The 16,975-nt window shown below is 46.2% G+C and overlaps 3 protein-coding genes across 3 annotated transcripts; 2 read left to right on the top strand and 1 right to left on the bottom strand.

Annotated features, from left to right (window-relative positions):
• Window positions 1-268: 268 nt before the first annotated feature.
• Window positions 269-5,161, top strand: LOC100838775 (E3 ubiquitin-protein ligase RLIM). Its single transcript, XM_010233149.3, has 6 exons — window positions 269-770; window positions 1,293-2,153; window positions 2,230-2,424; window positions 2,514-2,668; window positions 3,486-3,596; window positions 4,658-5,161. Exons 1-6 carry the CDS (start codon window positions 582-584, stop codon window positions 4,722-4,724), a joined length of 1,578 nt encoding a protein of 525 aa, XP_010231451.1. The 5' UTR covers window positions 269-581; the 3' UTR covers window positions 4,725-5,161.
• A 2,739-nt stretch (window positions 5,162-7,900) lies between these two features.
• LOC100836145 (cyclin-dependent kinase C-2) lies at window positions 7,901-12,845 on the top strand. Its single transcript, XM_003568492.4, has 12 exons — window positions 7,901-8,118; window positions 8,211-8,292; window positions 8,376-8,466; window positions 9,268-9,297; window positions 9,409-9,521; window positions 9,617-9,689; window positions 9,779-9,899; window positions 10,005-10,122; window positions 11,490-11,629; window positions 11,705-11,762; window positions 11,910-11,980; window positions 12,120-12,845. The coding sequence occupies exons 1-12, from the start codon at window positions 8,009-8,011 to the stop codon at window positions 12,670-12,672; spliced, it is 1,560 nt and encodes a 519-aa protein (XP_003568540.1). The 5' UTR covers window positions 7,901-8,008; the 3' UTR covers window positions 12,673-12,845.
• On the bottom strand, window positions 12,701-16,255 carry LOC100835841 (pre-mRNA-splicing factor ATP-dependent RNA helicase DEAH1-like). The gene has a single exon (XM_024459751.1). It carries the CDS (start codon window positions 16,131-16,133, stop codon window positions 12,990-12,992), a length of 3,144 nt encoding a protein of 1,047 aa, XP_024315519.1. The 5' UTR covers window positions 16,134-16,255; the 3' UTR covers window positions 12,701-12,989.
• Between the last annotated feature and the right edge of the window lie 720 nt (window positions 16,256-16,975).

Below are 16,975 nucleotides of genomic sequence, written 5' to 3'. Positions count from 1 at the left end.
ACCGGAAAATCAAGTCAAATTCTTTCCTGGGTACACTACTCCTACAGGCTACAGTACCTGCTGGCAGATGTGTAATTGTACTACTCCTATAGCCGTACAAATTCCACATTAAAGAAGAAGAAAATGGAGTTTTACCTGAAAAACAAAATGGTGTTTACTCCCGTACAGTGTACTAAAATAAAATGGGGAGTGTAAATGAAATGGGTCGCGTACACCGAGGAAAGTGCATTATTGCACACTTATCGTAGGCTCAACTCCACGAGGACGTCATTATTAATCCCTGAGTAGGGGAGAGTTACTGTCCAATCAAATCAAATCGAGGAGGCAAGGAGTGAAGCAATCTGCCTCCACTTTTAATTTTACCGAATCATCTCTCCCCTGTCTTTCTCGCTTTGAGCCTCCCCTCCCCTCGGTCGTCTTCTCGGTAAGCTACTAGGAGCGGAAGCCGCTTGCCTTTCACGTCCGTCTATGCGGGCGTGAGGCGTGGAATCCAAACAACAATGGCAGCTCGGATGACGCTAGGTTTGGACCGCTCCGCTGATCTGTAGGCATTGGGCGGCGCGGCGGGGGTTGTCGTTGGGATGGGATCTGGAAGCAGCAAGGGCGCCTTGGAGGTGGCGTCTTCGTCGTCAGGCGGGGGCGAGGCGAAGAAGCGGAATGGGAAGTGGAGGGGGAGGAGCCTGCTGCCTCTACCGAGCTCCTCCTGCTTCCGAGGCTTCACGCCGGAGTGTGATGCTTCCTCAACGCCGCCGCCGCCGCCACGGGTCGAGGTAAAGGCACTGCCGCTACGCCATTGGTAAATCTGGTAAACAAAAAGGCGTTTCTGTGTATGGGCTGTGGTAGATCTTGCGCATGCCCACTGATTGATGTCTGCCATCTCCTGTCTCGGTTCAGGAGTTTGGTTTCTCCAATTTCTTGATAGGATTTTTTCAGAGTTGTGGAGTCAGTTTATTCTTGGATGGGGAGATGATCTTTCAGTGCGCCACACACGTGGATTAGTTGGTAATTTGGTTTCACGACGAGTGTTCTGATGAATTAGATATGGCAGAGTATTTCTTGCAAAATCATTGTGTTCTCTTGCATTGACCTTTTGTCTTGGAATTATGAGAGGTGCAGGAGGAATGTGTGGTGTGAGTTTCCCTGATTCAAACTAGGAGTATATGTATTTGTCAATGATTAATTGTACTTGCGTTAAGTGTAAGAGATGTGTCGTTAAGTATATGTATCGGTGAATGACGTTTTAGAATTAAATCCTAGCTTTGTAACCGAATGGCACATTTGCATGATTGCAGTCTAGCAAGGGAGGGGACACTGCAAGCCTGCCTTCAGTTCCTCACATTGACAAATCAGATGATGGTGCTCCTACGGTTCCTAAATCTCATCCAAGTGAAGGCAGAACGGTGCCTTCATCAGATAGCGACAGAGACCAAGATGATGACATATTGCAGAATGCCACTACCACCAGTATCGTGGTCGAGGAATACCAGTCACCAAATCCCTCTGACAGATCGCGGCCATGTTTTGGAGTCAACTTTGGGTTGAGCAGAGCTGTCAGCTTGGGATCATCAGTGGCATGCTCCATTCTGTCATCTGGACTCTCCACTTCAGTTAATCCTGTTGGAGGCCGTGGAAATGTGGATCATTCTTCTGTTGCGAACATCTCGCAACAAAGTGGCCCATCGACTTCTGGAATTGATTCAACTCTGGATATGCTTCGAGATAGCGTCACAACACAAGCTAGAGCGGCTCATCAGGCTAGGAGAACTTTGATGGAATCTGAAGATGCTAGTTTGAGGTATTCATACAGAAGGATGGGGTCCCAGGAACCTTCCGAAGGAAGTGTTCGGTTTAGCCGAACACTAAGTGTTGGAAGGCTTCGTGACAGAGTTCTCAGGAGGACTCCACTCTCAGATGGTTTGTTCACCCCTTCACTTCTTTATGATAGGCCAGTGTGGCCAGCAGGAAATGCTAGTGCGAGGCAAGATTCATCAGTGATGCAAAGGACTAATTCAGATAGAAGGTCTGAACTGCAATCAGACTCTTCAACTAGCATGTACACTCCTGGCTCTGGAACTATAAGAGAGACCAGTAATCGGGATCTACTTGAGCGCAGATCAGCTTTTCTTGAGAGGAGGAGGAGAATAAGATCTCAGGTGGTCTAGAGTTCCACTATTTTGAGCCTTTCTAACTTACCTGCATGTATATTTATAGCTTTTGCATTCTTAACAGGTACGAGCTCTCCAAAGATTGGGTGGCAGGTTTGAAAATTTATCAGGTCATGAGAGATCATGCATTCTATCTGGCCAGCATAGAACAGGAAATTGCAACTGTAGAACAAGCACTAGACCAGGTAATTCTGATGAAGAGACCGGCACAAGGGCTAGCATATCAAGAATTGTTATGCTAGCAGAAGCACTCTTTGAGGTATGTTGTGCATGCATTTGTACTTATTGCTATTTACCTTAACTGTTGAAAGATGCGAACTTACATCCACATGGTTATGGCTCTCATAGGTTCTGGATGAAATCCACCAACAGTCTGCTGCTTTATCCTCTAGGCCATCGTTTCCTTCAATTGGATCTGTTCCTGCTCCAAAGGAGATTGTTGAGTGTCTTCCTGTCAAGGTGTACAAGAAGCCATTAAAACAACAAGCTGATGAGGCGGCACAGTAAGCCATTAAATTAAGCTTACCATGAAGTTCTTTTACAAATTGTTACTTAAATGTTCGAACTTAGCAACTTTTGATATATGTATCGGTGTTTCATTAATGCTAGTACGCTATGATGCACTCTTGAGACTACTCAACAATGTAGCATCCATGCACATGATGGGAAGTTAATACATGAAATGCCAATGCCTATGTTCACATCTGCGTAGACACTATTATTGTCAGTAATTGTAAGAATTGCAAGTATAGCAGAGGCTGGTTAAGAAGGAAAAAAACTCACACTAGTATCCAGAAGGATTTAGATCCACTGCCTCGAGCTCAGTTAGATCACAAATCAAGTTCTTGGATACATGCATGAAGATTTGAGGTGCTTGAGGACACTCCATTTTTCTCATACGCCTCAATCTACCATTCTAGCCAAAATAATTTGTATGACTCAAAAGGCATGTATGCACTTGTAATCGGGGTTGAAGCCGAAGGGCAGGGTATCCAAATCTCCTAAGCACAAGCTAATTAGAAAAAAAACCCGCTTTAGACATTGAATACTCGTGTTTGCAAGGTCCTCAGCACAACTGCTATTCCCTCAGTTGCGCACGTGGTGGTTTGTATAGTTGTCATCTAAGCGGCAGGTTCATTTCCAGCTGTGAAGCACGTAAGTATCTTAGGACAGCGGAACATTTAGCACTCTCTGTCTTGCTACTTGTTTGTAAGCATTCTTTTTTTTTTCCTGTCCTGTTGTTGGTAGATATTTATGAGATAAATAATCTAAACAACCCTACATCTTCTTGCAACTTCTCATTTTCCTCCCACTATGCAGATGCTATATTTGCCTTGTTGAATATGAAGAGGGAGACTGTGTTCGCGTACTTCCGTGCAATCATGAATTTCATCTAACATGTGTAGATAAATGGCTGAAAGAGATTCACAGGTATTCTTCATGAAACTTTCTAATTCACATGGAAGGTAAAGAAGGAAATTCCAAATTCAACATTCTGTGCTTATATCTCCTTGACATGGGAGCTCTATAGCTATTCCATGTGGACATGTTCTCTAACATGACAATTGACATTCTCTAACGAAAGAGCTACATGCTTCCTAAACGTACTTTTCAGTTAATTAGTTGGACAACTTTTGGTGTTTTTGTAGAAACAATGAAGTTCAGCCATGTAAAAAGAACGCAGTTCAACCTAAACCAAGCTGTAGTTCTTGGTTTGTACATTTGAAATGTAGTGCCAATATGACCAGATAAATCATCTTTGTGTTGTGTCAGAGATTTTGTGTTGTGACAGAGACTAGACTTACCGAGACATGCATTCAGTGGCGGAGTTAGAACAAAAATTTAGGGTGGGGCAAGTGGGATTTTGTTGGATTTTTCCTCTATAAGAGATTGTCCTTTTGAGCTTTTAAGGGTGAGGCATGCTCCACCGTGCCACCCACCTGGCTCCGCCACTGCATGCATTACATCTGCTAGCTACAACTCACGAGGTGTCAATCTCTTTTTAGTGGTGTTAAATGTCTTGTCACATAAATGTTTTAAATTGAAGGCACCCTTTCAAATGTTTCAACCACTGGCAATCATTCGACTAAATAAAGTTTTTCTTATCTATGTTTAGAAAGAAAGGAAAAATGCCTGGATGCTTGCATATATGCAATTTAAGTTAAGTGTTGAGCTTATTAATTCAAAGTATGCACCTTTTAAATACTTTTCGTGCAAGTAAGGCATGTCTTTGAAACTAACCCTGATTTCCCAACCTCAATTTTATGGCACATAACTTAGTTTATATATGAAGATTTGATATCTTTACTGCAACATAACTGGTAGAAAATTTCTCGTCAGCATTTGCTCTTCCTGAGTTGCTATATTGTTTTTTATTTACTTCATGCAGTTATGCATCTATTGGTATATAATATAATAAGGATCAGCTAGTCTGTTGCAGTATCCCATATAATGTATCTTTCTGCTAAGATGAATTATATTTCTATTCCCAGGGTTTGTCCACTTTGTCGTGGCGACGTCTGCAGATCTGATTCATCGAGCATGGTGAAGCTCGGCTGATTCTTTGTCTCTTAAGGATCCAGCTTGGGTGGGAAATGGAGCTTCAGACGGTTGTTCTCTGATCCAACTCAATAGGACCTGCAGTTTGTGGCGGGTGCAATTCATTTTGTTTCTTCACCATCTGGTCAGAACAACTCAGGATGCTCATGTTATGGCAAATTTGCATCGCAGTCGTCCCATTATAAGACCGATGAACTGCCATGTAAATTTCAGATTGTTGTATTTTTCTTTTTTTGGGTGGTGGTGGGGGGGGGGGGGGGTGTTATGTTGATATCTGTTGGTATTTCGGTTTACCTTTTCTTTTAGAGTGATGTTTGAAATTAGCCTGGCCGTGACTATGCTGCGCCAGGAAAAAACTGTCACATTGTGACTTTTTGTGATGCATGGCTTTCACGAGAAAACTGTGGTCTTTATGGTAAGGTTATGTTGCGAAATTATGAGAAACTCTTTCAACCATTCATGTGCAAATATGGCCTTTGCGTTAAGAGAGTAAATATCAAGAAACCCTTACTTTTGAACATTTTATATCACAAAATCACAACTATTGGAATTTTATCACTTAACCCGTACTATTATACTCCCTTCGTTTCATAATTTTTGTTTCAAAGTTGTCAAAAAATGGATGTATCTATTCGTAAAAAAACGTCAGATATATCTAATATTTCAACAAGAATTATGGAATGGAGGGAATACTATCTATCTGTATAAGAAAATTAATCATCTGTCTATCCAGCTGGATAACAGTGTCTGCATGAACAGGGTTGGTTTTATGCGTCCTCGTCTTGTTTTGGTCCTAACAATCTTCTGCCCAAACTTCTGAATTGTCTTCTCTTTCTTAAGTTCAAGTTTCAATTCGTCACCATCCACCTTCTTCTCCTTTAACACCATGTAAGCACATTTTCCACATTCACCAATTTATCTAATAGTCAGTCGGGCCCGAACCAATGCGAACTAGGTTAGAACCGCACCGGAACGCATGAAACCAACCCTCTCATGCGGTAGAAACTAACATGTAAGTCCCATTGCTTTAATAGCCAGATTATGGGTTACATATTAGTAAAATAGTATGGGTTAACTGATAAATTTTTCAAAAATTGAGACTTTGCGATACAATATGTTCAAAAGCAAATACTACTCCGTCCATATTTTCTCTACAAAAAATGGCCTCGGGGTCCTCCCTCCATCATGGGACCTGCAGCTATGGTCGCGTCAAAGAGATTCTTTAGCTTAACGTTCTGGGCCACTTGTATGCGGGCTTAGTGCACAGTGGCAATCTATCATCTGGCCCACGTGACGTGGGGCTCTATGTTCCAGTGACTCAAAGTCATGTTAGAGCATATGCATTGGTGGACACGCTGAAGGAAATGGTTTGGAAAGGACACATGTGATTAAGCTTGCCATCTGGTCTTCATCGAAGTTACAACCAAGCAAAAGTAATTAATACGGAGCATTGTTTTAAGTATGATGACATGAAGTTGGTGGATCAATGTCAAGAACATGATAATCAGTTAAAGCTTTCATTAATAGCAACACAAGTGCATATTCTTTTTTTAGGGGACAAGTGCATATTCAGAAATCATCACGTGTATAAAAGTATCACCATGACAACATACCATGTACAACAATTTATACGATCGTTCAAAATTATATATCACAATTATGTGCTGTATCTCATGCGATAAAAAAGAGAGTCCACTACACTACTATTACTATAAACATGCACAAGATGGTTTTTGCATGGTAATCTTGTTTCATGATTTGGCCTTCCCTCCATCGCGAACGCTTCATGGATATATAAATGAAGTGGGTCAAGATTTAAACATCATAAGTAAGGTGGGCCATCAGCCCACGAGGGATGTTAGCGTGGTCGGGACAGTTTGGCTCGACGCCTTGCGCCACTCTAAACTATGATGGTTATGGGTTCTCCCATGACCGTCGTGTTCTCACGGTCTATTCATCCTTCCATGTATATTTCACTTGCCAAGTTTTATCCAATTCCGGGAAGTCGTGTTGCACGTGAATACAAAAGGATGGAGAGTTATGTATTCTATTAGTAATTAGGGGGATTGGTCATCAAAATAATTAACTTTGGAATAAATCAAAACGTTTTCAAGGTATCGTGTACCCAAATGAGATTTTGTTTTGAAGATCGAAACACCCACTATTGTAAATAGTAGATCATAATTCCCGTATTCGGTTTGGAAGATGTTGCTTTTTTATTTATGGAATTAAATGCAATGTGGCGTCATCCTTGCTTTGCTTGCTCGTGATTTAATTGAACGGAACTTCTATGTGAAACTTAAGTGGCCATCTGTCATATAAAAGATCTAATGGCGTGATGTAGTGTTGTGCTTCATATGGATGGTTTGACGTGCACCGTTGGACATATATCGGACAAAGAGCATCACACGTATAACAACTCTCTTAATTGGATAGCGCATGACAACCTACCAATTGTTAGGCATCCGAGTGGTGGTGGAAGAACCTGTAAGGAAGTTATTTTATCTATAAAAGATAGACGTGTGATTTAGTCAATACTTAGAGTACACCACCATCTTCTGATCAAGCCTTCTTTTTTTGCACGAAGATGAGAAGTTAGCCTACCTTATGTCGTATTGTCGTGTACAATAGGGTGACGTCAGTCTTTTTTTAACGCTGCCACATAGGATAATTGCTGATGTGGAAGAGAGAGGAGTGAAAAAAGGCATGAGCCTTCTCTTAGCTAAGAGACGATCTCTTCACAAGAAGGATAAGACAAAGAAAAGACAAATTACTCATTGTACTAGATTTTACCTTTTTCTTAATATTTATTTGATTAATTTTATTTATATAGACGTTAATTGTAAGATATGACACTAAGAGATGACCAATTGTACAACATATTTTGTTGTCTTATCTAAATAAAATGAAACTATAAAATAAAACGTTCTATATTCCAGCGTAGAACATGTCTTATCAACTATCGTACATGCCTTCCTCGACTGAAGAAGTGGATATACAATTCCACCGTCCATGTTCAAGTTCTCACAAATCCGAATTTATGTTCATACTTCTACGGTGATGGTCTTTCTTATGGTTTTCTTTTAAAAAGATCTGACACAAAACACGGTCTCATCGGACGGCGTCCTCTAGATCGAACGAACCGACCCATTTAACCGACCCAACTTCCGACTTCAGAAGTTCAGAACACCACGGTTCTTTCGGTTCAGGCCCTTTACCACCCCCAAACCCGACCCTCGTCCTCTAAACCCTAGCGCGTTGCAAGGGGAAAAGCTCCGGAAACCATGGCGGCAGCGGCGCCTGGTCAGCTCAACCTCGACGAACCGCCGGCGTGGGGCTCCCGAAGCGTCGACTGCTTCGAGAAGCTGGAACAGATCGGGGAGGGCACATATGGGTACGCGTCTATCTACACCGCAATCTCAATTCACCAATCCCGCGAGACACCTACGCGTCGCTCCAATTCAGCCGCATTGTTGTTGTCATTAGGCAAGTATACATGGCGAAGGAGACGGAGACCAAGGAGATCGTCGCGCTCAAGAAGATCCGCATGGACAACGAGCGCGAGGGCGTAAGTATCCTGGTGCTCTTCCGTGGTGCGTCTTTTTTCTTCAAGATGTCTTGGCTCTGAGTATTTCTTTTAATTTGATGCAGTTCCCTATCACGGCCATCCGTGAGATCAAAATACTTAAGAAACTGCACCACCAGAACGTCATCCAGCTCAAGGAGATCGTCACATCACCAGGTTTGATAAATAACACCAAGAATGAGAACCACTGTTCAAGAAATCGGTAATCGGTAACTGCTCGGTCGGTAGCGATTAATCAGATTCTGATTAGTCGGTTTAATCGGTCGACATTAATCAGTCAACCATTATACCATACAGCATATATAGGTATATATTCAGCAAGTTAAGAGAAGCAAAGGCATCAGTGAGAAGGGGGCAGCAGCAGCAGCAGAGAATGAGAGTGAGAGGGTGGAGCTGTGGAGGACATGCGTGTAGCAGCAGCTCTTTGAGCAGGGGCCGGTGGACACACCTAGTGCTGGGGCTGGCCGGCAGAGACTGCTGGTGCTGGTGCTGGCCGCGGAGTCTGCTGGTGCTGGCGGCGGAGGCTGCAGGGGCTGGCCGGCGGAAGCGGCTAGGGCTGGCGGAGGAGGAGACGAGAAAGAGCGCCTGCGGCGAGCGCTGACGACCACCTTCTGCACCGGCGGCGGGGTGAATGGGGGGTGGCAGGCAGGTCTCCTGACCCAGAACGAGGCTGTGGCATGGGGTGGTGGGGGGGGGGGGATTGTATCGGGTGGTGAGATTTGGGAAGGGGCGGCAGTTTTGGGGGCAGAGAATTTTTTTTTGGGCCCGCACGATTAATTGGGAATCGGCAGATTAATCGGCCTGGGCGATTAATTCCTGCGATTAGTGTTAATCTACATCGTGCCCTGCCGATCAGCGATTAATCGCTGAATCGGCCGATTTCTTGAGCAGTGACATGTTATCTGGTTGTTAATTGTCTGCGTCCAGAGGACTGATGGAGTACATTAATTATTGCAGGGCCAGACAGAGACGAGCAAGGGAAGCAAAGTATGTTTAATCTAAAAACGCTATCAACTTTTTCTATTTGTTCTGTAAAATCCAAATAAATGGTTTGTTGCCTAGATTTATCATTTGACCTGTTGCTTTTTTGTTGGATAGTTGAAAGCAACATGTACAAAGGGAGCATTTACATGGTCTTTGAGTACATGGACCATGACTTGACTGGGTTGGCTGATAAGCCTGGGATGCGGTTCACCATTCCGCAAATTAAGGTAAAGCCATCCATATGTGTATGATGGTTCTGGTTACTACAAGGTGTAGTGCTTGATCTAATGATAGCAAGATGCCTGGTATTGTCATGTACCAGTGCTACATGAGGCAACTCCTTACGGGCCTTCACTATTGCCATATCAATCAAGTTCTGCATCGTGATATTAAAGGTATGTATCGAATACTTGAATTTTGGGGTTACCTAGCGACTATGAATTTTTTATTTGTGCTAATTCTGCACCAAAATCTACTCTTGCAGGGTCTAACCTCTTGATTGACAATGAGGGTAACTTGAAGCTGGCTGATTTTGGCCTGGCAAGATCATTTTCGAGTGATCATAATGCAAACCTCACTAACCGCGTGATCACTTTGTGGTACAGGTATTATAGTGTTATCCTTGTGTTATGCACAAGTTATATTATATTGCAGTGTTAGTACTTAGTACTTGTGTCTTGCTGACCATTATGTTGGTTACTGATATCCAGACCTCCAGAGTTGCTGCTAGGAAGCACAAAATATGGGCCAGCAGTTGACATGTGGTCTGTGGGTTGCATTTTTGCAGAGCTTCTCAATGGAAAGCCAATACTGCCTGGAAAGAATGAGGTTTGGTTTCTTAAGGTGTTGGCTAGTTATTTTATCAATTCCTGTGATGAGGTTGTTACATGTCTTTGCATGAACCGAGTAACCATGGATTTATTCTGATTCCTGTCTTTAAAAATGTTGATTTGCTTGGAAAGATGAATAGCAAATTCATGGTAGGAGATTATTATGCTTACCAGTGTAGTTCCTGTGTATTGTTACAGAACTGCAAAGAAAATAGTGATCAAGACTGTAACGTGCCAAATGAGTGCAATTGTTTTGGATCCATCATCAATTGTGTGCAACCACATCTTTCATATAATAAGCACATGACAGTGAATATGTGTGTTTTTAAGAGTACAGGGGGAGGAAGACAGGGGGAATGAACCCACCACCTTTTGTTTTTTGTAGTAGGAAATATTTTTTATCAAAAGACATCTTGAAGCTTTCTTTTCATACTTTTCCTGTCAAGTCTCTAGTGTAAAATAACTGATGTTACTAGCTAAATACCTTGTTACAGATAAGTAAATTAGACTACCCTAAGATGTCTACGTGTGTTTCTTGCCATGTCTTTAAAAGCATTGCAAATGATTCCGCATGTAATAAAATAGAAAGAAAAGATGGTGGATGGACTTCCGACACCAATTGAAATTTTTGTAAGAGTAAAGGCTAAAGACCAATCAAATTTTTTTTTTCCATTTATTTATATTTCTAAACATAATCAATTGTAAGAATCCTTTCCGGTGACAATAAGAGACTTGGAATATATACATCACAATGTGAAGCTAGAGCATTTAGGTAATGAGAAACAAATAGACGCTGTTACACAATTGGGCTGACAATAGGAAATGCACAATGTTAAAAATTCTCCAGGTCTTTGTTGAACCATACCCCTAAACTTTGTACCGTAGGAAAAACAAATATTGTTATTATACTCCTGCCATTTGAAAATGATATTCTTGCAGGCTGTAACCTTTCTGACAAAATTCTCCATATCTAAATTTATAATATAACTACATTTAGACCTGGTTACGTGTGGAAAAACAAATTCCATTCATGTGGCCCTATTACGTGACTGAATGAACTACATTAATCTCATGTTCTATTCATTAGTGATGTTTTTAAAGTTGCCTGTATGTTTTCCCAAGAGAAATCTGAACTTAACTCATCAGTCCCCATCCATCTTTTCTCTTGATTATGCTTCAAGGTATGTGTGGGTCTTTTGAGGTCATAAGATTATCTCCTTGTCTAGCCTTGCAGGGGCCTTACCTACACTTCAATTAGTATCTGGAGTCATTTAACACTACCTGTGTACATTCCATGTTCGAATTTATACAAGATGCAGTGCAATTGTTAGTAAACCTTTTTTGTCGCTCTCTGCTATTATGCAGCCTGACCAACTGACCAAAATATTCGAGCTTTGTGGGACCCCTGATGAATTGATTTGGCCGGGTGTGACAAAAATGCCGTGGTATAATAATTTGAAGCCTCCCCGCCAATTGAAGAGGCATGTGAAAGATGCTTTTAAACAGTAAGTATTGTCTTATGGTTTTATTTTCATCATACATACTCAAGGAGAGGATTTGCTTAGTTATTTGTCTTCCAGTTTTGATTGGCATGCTCTGGATCTTCTAGAGAAGATGTTAACACTGGACCCATCACAGGTATATTCACTTCTTTTTTTCTGTCTTCTTACATTTATATGCTTTGCTATGTGAAATGTTTGTGAGCCTGATTCTTTTCCTCGGTGTTTCTTCAACTGTCATTCTTTCATTACTGAACCATAGCTTTACATTTCTTGCATTGTCCAGAGGATATCCGCAAAAGATGCACTTGATGCTGAGTATTTCTGGACTGATCCCCTACCGTGTGATCCTAAAAGGTGATGATCATGGCTTTTCTCTTACAATGATTTACACTTGCCATCTCGATCCTAAGTTCTTTGAAATCAATTATGCCGCTGCTGTTTTACATTTCTCTCATTAATTAGTTGACAATCGGTTTCATGTTTTCTCATGCAGCTTGCCAAAGTATGAGGCATCCCACGAATTCCAGACTAAGAAAAGACGTCAACAGCAGCGGCAAGCTGATGAAGTAAAGCGCCAAAAACCGCAGCATCCTCAGCCGCACACCCGTTTGCCCCCAATCCAGCATGCAGGTCACCCACATCCTCAAATCAGACCAGCTCAACCTACGAACAACCCACATCCACCAATGACATCTGGGTCAAGTCATCACTATGGAAAGCCCCGAGGACCAGGAGGGCCAAACAGGTACCCACAGGGTGGGAACCAAGGTGGAGGGTATCAGAACCGTGGAGGGCATGGTGGTGGCTATGGCAGTGGCCCTTACCCTCAACAAGGCCGAGGGCTGCCTCCTTACCCTGGTGGCGGGATGGGCAGCGCAGGTGGGCCGAGGGGTGCCAGCAGCAGTGGTTATGGCGTAGGTGCGCCCAATTATCCACAAGCTGGTCCTTATGGCCCTTCTGGTCCAGGCCGAGGACCAAACTTTCCACAGCAAGGTGGTTCTCGCAACCAGCAGCAGTACGGGAATGGAAACGGAAACTGGCAATAGTATGGTACCATCTCAGCAACATGTCATGTAGGATTTAGTTCATGAAAAGTTGAAAATGGTATATCGAATGTTATGTTTCAAATTTTACATATTTTGCCGGATTTACCTTTGAATGGATTTGGGTTATGTTGAATGTTCCAGCAAAAAAACAATGCATGTATGTTTTAATCGAAGTAATGTTTTCTGGACGGTTGCAGCTGTTTGGGTGTGTGATATCCTTGTTCACAGAAAGCAGCTGCCACGAAACCTGACAAGAGTACAATTTATGATTTCACAATTTACACACTGAAGAGGCCATTCTGATTCAAACTCAGCTTCTACGTGGTTCCCTTGGCTAATTTCTTCTTCTGCTCGTGTTCGTCGATGTCCTTGCACTGGTAGTAGTGCGGCGCGATCTCCAGCAGCCACTCCGGCTTGAGCTCCGTCACCTGCCGCATGTATTCCTTCGAGGTTTGCACCAGTTCGTGGTACACAATCCACCGCGGGAGTACCTGCTCCATCCCGGAGCTGGGGTGCACGAACACCGTCTGCCGGCTCTTAACGGCACGATAAGACCCGTCCTTTTGCAGCCGCGCCGCGTTGCGGAAGTACCCCGCCGTAATCGCCTTCCTGATCGCGTTGGGGTCGCCGGCGCCGGAGCAGGGCTCGATCTCCACCCGCTCGAGCAGCGCCTCCAGCTGGTCTCGCACGTCCCGCGCGCGCTTCATGGTGCGCGACTGCACGAAGCTCTCGCGGCACCACTGCGGCGAGTATCCCGACTCCTTCCACGCGTTGTACACGTTGAGCAGCGCCACGTGGTCGCCAACGTCGCCGGCGTGGAATGCCTGCCGCGCGGCGTCGGCGTGCACCTGCTTGTCCTTGGGCCGGTAGAAGACAGCGCTCCCGGGCCCGGCCGATAGCATGGCCGCAATGGTGATCACCTCCTCGGAGCACCTGTACTTCTCCGACGCGACGATGGCCTTAGAGAGCATGGGGTCCAAGGGGAATTCCGCCATCCTCCTCCCGGTCTTGGTGAGCTCGCCGCGGCCGTTGAGCGCGCCGAGCGCGTAGAGCTCCTCCAGGGCCTTGAGCAGCGACTCCGACGCTGGAGGGTCCATGAAGTCGAAGCTCACCAGGTCGTTGATGCCCAGCGCCTTGAGCCTGAGCACGACGTTTGCCAGGTTGCTCCTCTGGATCTCCGGGACTGTGTCGTCCTCCAGGTCGTTCCTGAAGTTGTACTCCGTGAAGAGGCGGAAGCACTTGCCCGGGCCGGTGCGGCCCGAACGGCCGGCGCGCTGGTCCGCCGACGCCTTGGAGATGGGCGCCACCAGCAGCGACTCCATGCCCGTGCGCGGGTTGTACGACTTGACCTTGCAGAACCCAGGGTCGACCACGTACTTGATCCCATCGATGGTCAGCGACGTCTCGGCGATGTTGGTGGCCAGGACCACCTTGCGCGCGCCCGCCGGCGCCGGCAGGAAAATCTTGGCCTGGAGCTCCGTCGGCAGGTTCGCGTAGATCGGGCATATCACCAGTTCCGCCATTTTACTGCCAAGAGCCTTCATCCTCTGTTTCAGGATCTCTTCCACCGTCTCTATCTCCTCCTGCCCCGTGAGGAACAGCAGGATGTCGCCGGCGGGCTGCCTGACGTGCAGCTGCAGGACCGTGACGACGGCCGCGTCCACGTAGTCCGCCTCCGGCGCCTTTGTGTAGTGGACGTCTACTTTGTACCGCCTCCCGGGGATCTTGAAGATCGGGGCCAGGTCGAAGAAGTCGCTGAACTTGCTGGCGTTGAGCGTGGCGCTGGAGATGAGCAGCTTCATGTCCGGCCGGAAGCGCGCGATGTCCTTGACGAGGCCGAAGAGGATGTCCGTGGACAGCGTGCGCTCGTGCGCCTCGTCCACGATCACCACGCTGTAGCTCGCCAGGTCCGGCTCGCCGAGGAACTCCCGCAGGAGCATCCCGTCGGTCATGTACTTGACCACCGTCTTGTCCGAGGTGCAGTCCTCGAACCTGATGGAGTAGCCGACCTCGTGCCCGAGCTTCACGCCCATCTCCTGCGCCACCCTCGCCGCCACGCTCATGGCCGCCACGCGCCGCGGCTGCGTGCACGCGATCTTCTTCCCCTGCGCCGTGTACCCGGCCTCGTGGAGGTACTGAGGAATCTGCGTGGTCTTGCCGGACCCGGTCTCTCCGACTATGATCAGCACCTGGTGCTCTTCGATGGCTTTGAGAAGATCATCCTTGAGCTTGTACACGGGCAAATTCTTCCTCTCGTCTTGGAGCTCCCTCTGCAATGTCACCTTTGCATCAATGGCCTCGGCCAATTCTTCCATCTCGTCGTCCGGCGACAGCGCCGTCGATTTGACGAAGTCAACCCTGTCGTCCAGGACGAGCTCGTAGCCGTCGTCCCGCTGTCCATGATCGCTTGATCCGAACTGTAGCCGGGATTTCCTGATCTGCTGCTCTTCCCAGGCCTCCTGCTCTGACAAGCTGCTCCTCTTGCCCTCTCTCGCCTCTGCAGGGTCTTCGTACCGCCGCCTCGCCGCGGCCCACCGCTTCTCCTGATCGACATTTGCGACAGCGTCGTAGGCCTCGGGCATCCTGTAGCAGTCGCCGGCATCCTCGTCCTTCCCGACGCGATCGGTGACGAGCTTGTAAATTTCCTTCTTCCGCCTGAAATCTCTCTCCTCGGAGTCCGTCAGCTTGACGCCCTGGAAGATGTACTCGTGGTCGATGATCTCGTCCAGTGCCTCGTCGAGCTTCTTCTCCTTACGCTTCTGCAGGTACGCGTGCCGCGAGAACCTCCTGAGCTCCGAGGTGTCGTCCCTTGCCATTGCTTCGGATCGGCGGGCGAGTTCGTCCTGTTCCCCTTTGGTTGGCTTCCGATCCATCAATTTCCTAGTGCTCGCTGCGTCGCGTTCCCGGATGTGCCGTTCGAGATTAGCCCTCTCGATCTGATCCCGAACCATCTCCTCTTCCCCATCAGAACCACCACCACCACATTCCTCCGGATCAGGCCGCGCTCGCACTTTCCGCCCCAAATCGTGCGTTGTCTCGTCATCCTCCTCACCCCCTTGGTTCCCGGCCTTCCTCCTGAAACGTTTTTTTCCGGTGTTAGAGGACGGCGCGGTGACGATTGCATCTTCATGGTCGTCGTCGTCGTCGTCGGGCAGCTTGAAGGTGCTCTGGTTTTTGGCCAGCGCCGTCGCCTCCTGAATCTGCTTCTGGTATTCGCTGGCCCCGACTCCTCCGGCGGCGGCGTTGCGCGGAATCATTCCGCACACGTCCTCCGCGAACGCGACGGTGTCGGCGGAGGAGGGGAACCCGACGAGATCGACGAGCCGCGACGCGAGGACGGTCGCCGAGGCGCTTTCCCGTGCGAGGCGGATCACGACCTGCACCGCCGTGCCCGTTGAGCAGCCCAGCAGCGCCATCAGCCGATCGGAGACCCGCGTCTTGAGCTGGGCCTCGCTCGCCATGGCCTGGCCGGACGGCGGACACGAGCCGCGTCGGTGGTGCTTCACCCCGCCGCCGCCAGCCACAAAGGGGACGCGGGAGTAGTAGGTCGGTCTGGACTCTGCTACCGCTACGCTAACCGACTAGGGTTTTTTTTATTACTCCCCAGTTGATTGATCCACAAGAAACCGACTCGATCTCAGAAACCGACTTCCGTCTGATTTGTTTTTCTCAAATTTTTGAGGGCCCCCGTCTAATTTGTTGATTCGCTCACGTGGTGTAGGGTTCTGTTTATTTTAGTTGTGGAGGTGCATTTGGGTCTTCTGTACGAGTTTATTTTTTCTTGGATGTGTTTTTGTGGACTGTTCTTTGTTGGGCTTTCGCTTTGGGCTTATTTTTGCTGTCCAGATTTTTTTTTTCCACTAGAGGGAATGAAACGGATGAGTGATGAAGCGGGCAAGGAGGAGAAGCAAGCTTAAAGCTGAGGCTGTGCCCCCAGGTGGCATTTGCATGCACCATAGTAGCCACAAGGTTGTCCTTTTCTCTTTCTCTCTCACGCACTTTAAATTAGAGGAGTTTAATCTTTTCTCTTTCTTTCTCTCTTCCTCTTCTAAGTACATTATGATACATGACATATTTTTAAGTACATATTTAGTACATTATGGTATATAAATTGTACCTTAGCAGTTTTTAAACATCTCATGCACATGAATTTATGATACGAGTATATCGTATGGTACATCACATGTACCCTAACAATTTTTAAGTACCTCATGCAAATGCCGAGTACATGAAGGTATATGACGAGTACATGAAGTTACATCACAGATACAATTAACAAGTACCTCATCAACGATAAATTACA

Source organism: Brachypodium distachyon, chromosome 2, assembly GCF_000005505.3.
Source record: "Brachypodium distachyon strain Bd21 chromosome 2, Brachypodium_distachyon_v3.0, whole genome shotgun sequence".
NCBI classification, from domain to species: Eukaryota; Viridiplantae; Streptophyta; class Magnoliopsida; order Poales; family Poaceae; genus Brachypodium; species Brachypodium distachyon.
This window is presented reverse-complemented; position numbering and strand designations above follow the sequence as displayed.